Genomic DNA, 8476 nt, shown 5'->3' with positions numbered 1-8476 from the left:
GTGTCTACATCAGGTCTGTCTCCACGGTGAGTGTGTGTCTGTGTCTACATCAGGTCTGTCTCCACGGTGAGTGTGTGTCTGTGTCTACATCAGGTCTGTCTCCACGGTGAGTGTGTGTCTGTGTCTACATCAGGTCTGTCTCCACGGTGAGTGTGTGTCTACATCAGGTCTGTCTCCACGGTGAGTGTGTGTCTGTGTCTACATCAGGTCTGTCTCCACGGTGAGTGTGTGTCTGTGTCTACATCAGGTCTGTCTCCACGGTGAGTGTGTGTCCACGTCAGGTCTGTCTCCACGGTGAGTGTGTGTCTGTGTCCCACCAGATGAGGTGGGAACAGGGCAGGTCCTGAACCCACGGTATTTAGTCACCCAGATGAGGTGGGAACAGGGTCCTGAACCCACAGTATTTAGTCACCCAGATGAGGTGGGAACAGGGTCCTGAACCCACAGTATTTAGTCACCCAGATGATGTGGGAACAGGGCAGGTCCTGAACCCACGGTATTTAGTCACCCAGATGAGGTGGGAACAGGGTCCTGAACCCACAGTATTTAGTCACCCAGATGAGGTGGGAACAGGGTCCTGAACCCACGGTATTTAGTCACCCAGATGAGGTGGGAACAGGGCAGGTCCTGAACCCACAGTATTTAGTCACCCAGATGAGGTGGGAACAGGGCAGGTCCTGAACCCACAGTATTTAGTCACCCAGATGAGGTGGGAACAGGGCAGGTCCTGAACCCACAGTATTTAGTCACCCAGATGAGGTGGGAACAGGGCAGGTCCTGAACCCACGGTATTTAGTCACCCAGATGAGGTGGGAACAGGGCAGGTCCTGAACCCACGGTATTTAGTCACCCAGATGAGGTGGGAACAGGGTCCTGAACGATTCGGTGTTACATCGTGACTGACATGTAAAGTCAATGTTCCCACGTCATTAATCCAGAACGAATAGATTCCATAGTCTCTGTAAATCCTTCCATCTGATGCCGGTCTTAAAGAGGCTGGCCAGGCTCCGGTTACACCGCAGATTGGAGATTTGTCACCCTGCCAGGCAGTCACACAGATCCTTCTACATTTAGGTTGGGGGAATGTATAAACTGTAATTTACTCAAGACAATCCACACATGTTCTGCCATTGTCATCACTCGTCTGTCCCAGAGATTCAGAAATCAGAACCCCTCAGGTAGCCGTTCCCTATAATGTCCCTGTTGTTAGTTCTGTAGAATCAGAACCCCTCAGGTAGCCGTTCCCTATAATGTCCCTGTTGTTAGTTCTGTAGAATCAGAACCCCTCAGGTAGCCGTTTCCTATAATGTCCCTGTTGTTAGTTCTGTAGAATCAGAACCCCTCAGGTAGCCGTTGCCTATAATGTCCCTGTTGTTAGTTCTGTAGAATCAGAACCCCTCAGGTAGCCGTTCCCTATAATGTCCCTGTTGTTAGTTCTGTAGAATCAGAACCCCTCAGGTAGCCGTTCCCTATAATGTCCCTGTTGTTAGTTCTGTAGAATCAGAACCCCTCAGGTAGCCGTTCCCTATAATGTCCCTGTTGTTAGTTCTGTAGAATCAGAACCCCTCAGGTAGCCGTTGCCTATAATGTCCCTGTTGTTAGTTCTGTAGAATCAGAACCCCTCAGGTAGCCGTTTCCTATAATGTCCCTGTTGTTAGTCTGTAGATTGGTGTTAAAATGTCTCTCACTCACAGATGGACCTCAACCTGAAATGAATCAGAACTTATAACCTTCTTTTACTTCCTGCTTCCTGTGTTCAGGAGGAGATCAGCCCATTGGAGAATGCCATGGAGACGATGCAACTGACCAATGAGAAGATCAGCAACATGGTGCAGCGTCACCTGAACGACTCCAACCTTCCCATCAACCCCCTCTCCATGCTGCTCAACGGCATCGTGGACCCCGCTGTCATGGGCGGTTTCACCAACTACGAGAAGGTACTGTGTGTGTGTGTGTGTGTGTGTGTGTGTGTGTGTGTGTGTGTGTGTGTGTGTGTGTGTGTGTGTGTGTGTGTGTGTGTGTGTGTGTGTGTGTGTGTGTGTGTGTGTGTGTGTGTGTGTGTGTGTGTGTGTCGTCATGGGTGGGTCTACCTTACTTAGCTAATGAATACAGCTTTAGTTATTTACTGTGGACCAAACATAACCGTAGTTTGGTTGAACTATCTGATCATAGTGGTTTGGAACGTCTTCCCCATGTAGGAAGATACAACATTCATACAGAAGACAAAAGATTGTTTCTGTTATGAGTTCTGACGTCCCCTCTCTCTCCTTTCTCCTCTCCTCTCTCTCCCTCTTCACCCTCTCTCCTCTCCTACCTCCTCTTCTCTCACCTCTCCTATTCTCTTCCCTCTCCCTCTCCTCTCCTTTCCCCTCCTCTCCTCTCCTCCCTCTCCTCTTCTCTCCCTCCCTCTCCTCTCAACTCTCCCCTCTCTCTCCACTTGACTCTCCTCTTCTGTCCTCTCCTCTCTCCACCCTCTCTCCTCTCTCCACCCTCTCTCCTCTTTCCTCTCTATCTTCTCTCCCCACTTCCCTCCCCTCTCTCACCTCTCCTCTCTCCTCTTCTCCTCTTCTCACCTCTCCCCTCTCCTCTCCCTCTCTCTCCTTTCTCCTCTCCTCTCTCTCCTTTCTCCTCTCCTCTCCTCTCCTCTTCACCCTCTCTCTCCTCTCCTCTCTCTCCTCTCCTCTCCCTCCCTCTCCCTCTCAACTCTCCCCTCTCTCTCCACTTGACTCAACTCTTCTGTCCTCTCCTCTCTCCACCCTTTCTCCTCTTTCCTCTCTATCTTCTCTCCCCGCTTCCCACCCCTCTCTCACCTCTCCTCTCTCCTCTTCTCACCTCTCCCCTTCTCCTCTTCTCACCTCTCCTCTATCCTCTTCTCTCCTCTCCTCTATCCTTCTCTCCTCTCTCCTATCCTCTCCTATCCACTTTCTGCGCTCTCTTCTCTCCTCTCTCCTCTTCGCTCCTGTCCTCTCTCCTCCTCCCCCTCTCTCTCTCCTCTCCTCTCCTCTCCCCCTCTCTCCTCTCCCTCCCCTCTCGCCTCTCTCTCTCCCCTCTCCTCTCCTCTCCTCTCCCTCTCGCCTCTCTCCTCCCCTCTCCTCTCCTCCCCTCTCGCCTCTCTCCTCCCCTGTTCTCTTCCCTCTCCCTCTCCTCTCCTCCCCTCTCGCCTCTTTCCTCTCCTCTCTCCTCCCCTCTCACCTCTCCTCCCCTCTCACCTCTCTCCTCCCCTCTCACCTCTCTCCTCTTCTCTTCCCTCTCCTCTCCTCCCCTCTCGCCTCTCCTCTCTCCTCTCCTCTCTCCTCTCCTCTCCTCTCTCCTCTCCTCTCTCCTCTCCTCTCCTCCCTCTCGCCTCTTTCCTCTCCTCCCCTCTCACCTCTCTCCTCTTCTCTTCCCTCTCCTCTTCTCCCCTCTCGTCTCGCTTTGCCTCTCTCCTCTCTCCTCTCCTCTCCTCTCCTCCCCTCTCGCCTCTTTCCTCTCCTCTCCTCCCCTCTCACGTCTCTCCTCCCCTCTCACCTCTCTCCTCTCCTCTCTCCTCTCCTCCCCTCTCGCCTCGCCTCGCCTCTCTCCTCTCCTCTCTCCAGGCATTCTTCACAGAGAAGTATCAGGGGGATCACCCTGAGGACCAGGAGAAACTGGACAAACTGAAAGACCTGATCGCATGGCAGGTTAGACTGACACACACACACACACACACACACACACACACACACACACACACACACACACACACACACACACACACACACACACACACACACACACACACACACACACACACACACTGAAAGACCTCATCGCATGGCAGGTTAGACTGACACACACACACACTGAAAGACCTCATCGCATGGCAGGTTAGACTGACACACACACACACTGAAAGACCTCATCGCATGGCAGGTTAGACTGACACACACACACACTGAAAGACCTCATCGCATGGCAGGTTAGACTGACACACACACACACTGAAAGACCTCATCGCATGGCAGGTTAGACTGACACACACACACACTGAAAGACCTCATCGCATGGCAGGTTAGACTGACACACACACACACTGAAAGACCTCATCGCATGGCAGGTTAGACACACACACACACACTGAAAGACCTCATCGCATGGCAGGTTAGACACACACACACACACTGAAAGACCTCATCGCATGGCAGGTTAGACACACACACACACACTGAAAGACCTCATCGCATGGCAGGTTAGACACACACACACACACTGAAAGACCTCATCGCATGGCAGGTTAGACACACACACACACTACCATTAAAAAGTTTGGGGTCACTTAGAAACGTCTTTGTTTTTGAAAGAAAAGCACATTTTTTTGTCCATTAAAATAACATCAAATTGATCAGAAATACAGTGTAGACATGTTTAATGTTGTAAATGACTATTGTAGCTGGAAAAGGCAGATTTTTAATGGAATATCTACATAGGCGTACAGAGGCCCATTATCAGCAACCATCACTCCTGTGTTCCAATGGCACGTTGTGTTAGCTAATCCAGGTTTATCATTTTAAAAGGCTAATTGATCATTAGAAAACCCTTTTGCAATTATGTTAGCACAGCTGACAACTGTAGTTCTGATTGAAAAAGCAATAAAACTGGTCTTCTTTAGACTAGTTGAGTATCTGGAGCATCAGCATTTGTAGGTTCGATTACAGGATCAAAATGGCCAGAAACAAATAACCTTCTTCTGAAACTCGTCAGTCTATTCTTGTTCTGAGAAATGAAGTCAAGAAACTGAAGATCTTGTACAACGTTCTGTCCTACTCCCTTCAAAGAACAGCACAAACTGGCTGAGTTGGAGGCCCAGGTGCACAACTGAGCAAGAGGACAAGTACATTAGAGTGTCTAGTTTGAGAAACAGACGCCTCACAAGTCCTCAATTGGCAGCTTCATGAAATAGTACCTGCAAAACACCCGTCTCAACGTCAACAGTGAAGAGGCGACTCCGGGATGCTGGTCTTCTAGGCAGAGTTCCTCTGTCCAGTCTCAACGTCAACAGTGAAGAGGCGACTCCGGGATGCTGGCCTTCTAGGCAGAGTTCCTCTGTCCAGTATCAACGTCAACAGTGAAGAGATGACTCTGGGATGCTGGTCTTCTAGGCAGAGTTCCTCTGTCCAGTATCAACGTCAACAGTGAAGAGGTGACTCCAGGATGCTGGCCTTCTAGGCAGAGTTCCTCTGTCCAGTATCAACGTCAACAGTGAAGAGATGACTCCAGGATGCTGGCCTTCTAGGCAGAGTTCCTCTGTCCAGTCTCAACATCAACAGTGAAGAGATGACTCCGGGATGCTGGTCTTCTAGGCAGAGTTCCTCTGTCCAGTCTCAACGTCAACAGTGAAGAGGCGACTCCGGGATGCTGGCCTTCTAGGCAGAGTTCCTCTGTCCAGTCTCAACGTCAACAGTGAAGAGGCACGATGAGACAAAGAAATCCCGGCTGGCCCAAACCCTCCACTGACCCGGACGACGCTGGGCCAATTGTGCGCCGTTCAAAGGGTCTCCCGGTCAGATGCTTACGACCATCCGCCACCCCCGTCCACATTGTACTAACAGAACCAGAACCTACTTGAAGGTAACAGCGCTCACTGTTGCCCCCTAGTGGCTGGTTTCCACATCATCTCCCGACATCCTCAGACATGGATGGGACGTCAAATACTGACTTGTATCACAGGTGACCAGGCTGCTTAAAACAATTCCACATATTATCTTAGTAGAAACCCCGGGACCTTAAACGGTTTGAATTAAGACGGACACTAAGCTGCATCTAGGCAACCAATCAGAATGGTACCAGTGGAGGTTGGTGTCACTTTAAATTGGAGGACAGGTTCATTGTAAATGGCTGCGATGGAATGAATGGAAATGTATCAAACACATGACAGTAATCCCGTCCTCTGATTTCTCTCTCCACCAGCCCCCACTGATATGTATCTCTATATGGTATAAAAACCTGACTTTCCCTACTGTCTGAACAATAAACTGGGAGGATGGGGATCACTGTGTCGTGTGTCATGGCATTTCCTTCTGGCCCTGTGGTCACGACTGTAGAAACACTGCAGCAGAACCATGTCTCTGACGAGGGTGAGAACGGGACACACAGGCCCTGTGGTCACGACTGTAGAAACACTGCAGCAGAACCATGTCTCTGACGAGGGTGAGAACGGGACACACAGGCCCTGTGGTCACGACTGTAGAAACACTGCAGCAGAACCATGTCTCTGACGAGGGTGAGAACAGGACACACAGGCCCTGTGGCCAGTAGAACCACTGCAGCAGGACCATGTCTCTGACGAGGGTGAGAACGGGACACAGGTTGTCGTGCGTGAAAAGCCTTGTAGCTAACAGGTAATTGCCTGAGGTTACTCGGGCAAAAAAATACAAGTTAGGCTTTGAAAAACAGATTAAAAAAACATTGTGTCACAGATTGATTCTAGCTGGGCCGTATATAACAATATGATATGTATATGTGAATAGTGTGTAAATACTATTTTTATAGTCTATTAGTTCCTATATATATTGTATTCAGACCCTTTTTTAACATTACAGCCTTATTCTAAAATAGTTTAGATTTTTTTTTTAAATCTCAACAATCTACACACAATACTCCATAATGAAATAGCAAAAAAAAAACAGAATTTTAGAAAGGTTTGCAAATGTATTAAAAAAATATATATTTTTAAACAGATACCTTATTTACATAAATATTCAGACCCTTCGCTATGAAACTTGAAATTGAGCTCAGGTACATCCTGTTTCCATTGATAATCCTTGATGATTCTACAACGTGATTGGAGTCAACCTGTGGTAAATTCAATTGATTGGACATGATTTGGAAAGGCACACACCTGTCTGTATAACACACCTGTCTATATAACACACCTGTCTGTATAACACACCTGTCTGTATAACACACCTGTCTATATAACACACCTGTCTGTATAACACACCTGTCTATATAACACACCTGTCTATATAACACACCTGTCTATATAACACACCTGTCTATATAACACACCTGTCTATATAACATACCTGTCTGTATAACACACCTGTCTGTATAACACACCTGTCTGTATAACACACCTGTCTGTATAACACACCTGTCTGTATAACACACCTGTCTGTATAACACACCTGTCTGTATAACACACCTGTCTATATAACACACCTGTCTATATAACACACCTGTCTATATAACACACCTGTCTATATAACATACCTGTCTGTATAACACACCTGTCTGTATAACACACCTGTCTATATAACACACCTGTCTATATAACACACCTGTCTGTATAACACACCTGTCTATATAACACACCTGTCTATATAACACACCTGTCTGTATAACACACCTGTCTATATAACACACCTGTCTATATAACACACCTGTCTGTATAACACACCTGTCTGTATAACACACCTGTCTATATAACACACCTGTCTATATAACACACCTGTCTGTATAACACACCTGTCTATATAACACACCTGTCTATATAACACACCTGTCTGTATAACACACCTGTCTATATAACACACCTGTCTATATAACACACCTGTCTGTATAACACACCTGTCTGTATAACACACCTGTCTATATAACACACCTGTCTATATAACACACCTGTCTATATAACACACCTGTCTATATAACACACCTGTCTATATAACACACCTGTCTATATAACACACCTGTCTATATAACACACCTGTCTATATAACACACCTGTCTATATAACACACCTGTCTATATAACACACCTGTCTATATAACACACCTGTCTATATAACACACCTGTCTATATAACACACCTGTCTATATAACACACCTGTCTATATAACACACCTGTCTATATAACACACCTGTCTATCAAAGGTCCCACAGTTGACAGTGAATGTCAGAGTAAAAACCAAGCCATGAGGTCGAAGGAAATGTCCGTAGAGCTCTGAGACAGGATTGTGTCGAGGCACAGATCTGGGGAAGGGTACAAAAACATTTCTGCAGCATTGAAGGTCCCCAAGAACACAGTGGCCTCCATCATTCTTAAACGGAAGAAGTTTGGAACCACCAAGACTCTTCCTAGAGTTGGCCGCCCGGCCAAACTGAGCAGTCGGGGAGAAGGGCCTTTGTCAGGGAGGTGACCAAGAACCTGATGGTCACTCTGACAGAGCTCCTCTGTGGAGATGGGAGAACCTTCCAGAATGACAACCATCTCTGTAGCCCCCAACCAATCAGGCCTTTATGGTAGAGTGGCCAGACGGAAACCACTCCTCAGTAAAAGGCACATGACAGTCTGCTTGGAGTTTGCCAAAACTGGTGATACAACAAAGTCCTTAGTAAAGGGTCTGAATGATATTTCCTTTTTTCTTTTTTTATCAATGAGTAAAAATGTACATTTGTTTTGCTTTGTTTTTATGGGGTATTGATGAGGGAAAAGAACAATTTAATCAATTTTAGAATAA

At 47.4% G+C, this 8476-nt stretch overlaps 1 protein-coding gene across 1 annotated transcript in view; it reads left to right on the top strand.

The window, feature by feature from the left end:
* The window catches only part of LOC124024497 (dedicator of cytokinesis protein 1-like), a gene marked incomplete at both ends in the record, with an annotated part of 70150 nt that extends 66491 nt beyond the window's left edge, over positions 1–3659 (top strand). Inside the window, 2 exons of the mRNA XM_046338415.1 lie at positions 1761–1937; positions 3576–3659. Of these exons, the coding sequence (XP_046194371.1) occupies positions 1761–1937; positions 3576–3659 (261 nt within the window). The remainder of the gene's footprint in view (positions 1–1760; positions 1938–3575) is intronic.
* Positions 3660–8476: the final 4817 nt, after the last annotated feature.

The sequence above is a fragment of the Oncorhynchus gorbuscha genome, unplaced genomic scaffold (genome assembly GCF_021184085.1).
Source record: "Oncorhynchus gorbuscha isolate QuinsamMale2020 ecotype Even-year unplaced genomic scaffold, OgorEven_v1.0 Un_scaffold_1885, whole genome shotgun sequence".
NCBI classification, from domain to species: domain Eukaryota; kingdom Metazoa; phylum Chordata; class Actinopteri; order Salmoniformes; family Salmonidae; genus Oncorhynchus; species Oncorhynchus gorbuscha.
The sequence above is the reverse complement of the archived record's forward strand: the minus strand, read 5'-3'. Positions and strand labels throughout refer to the sequence as shown.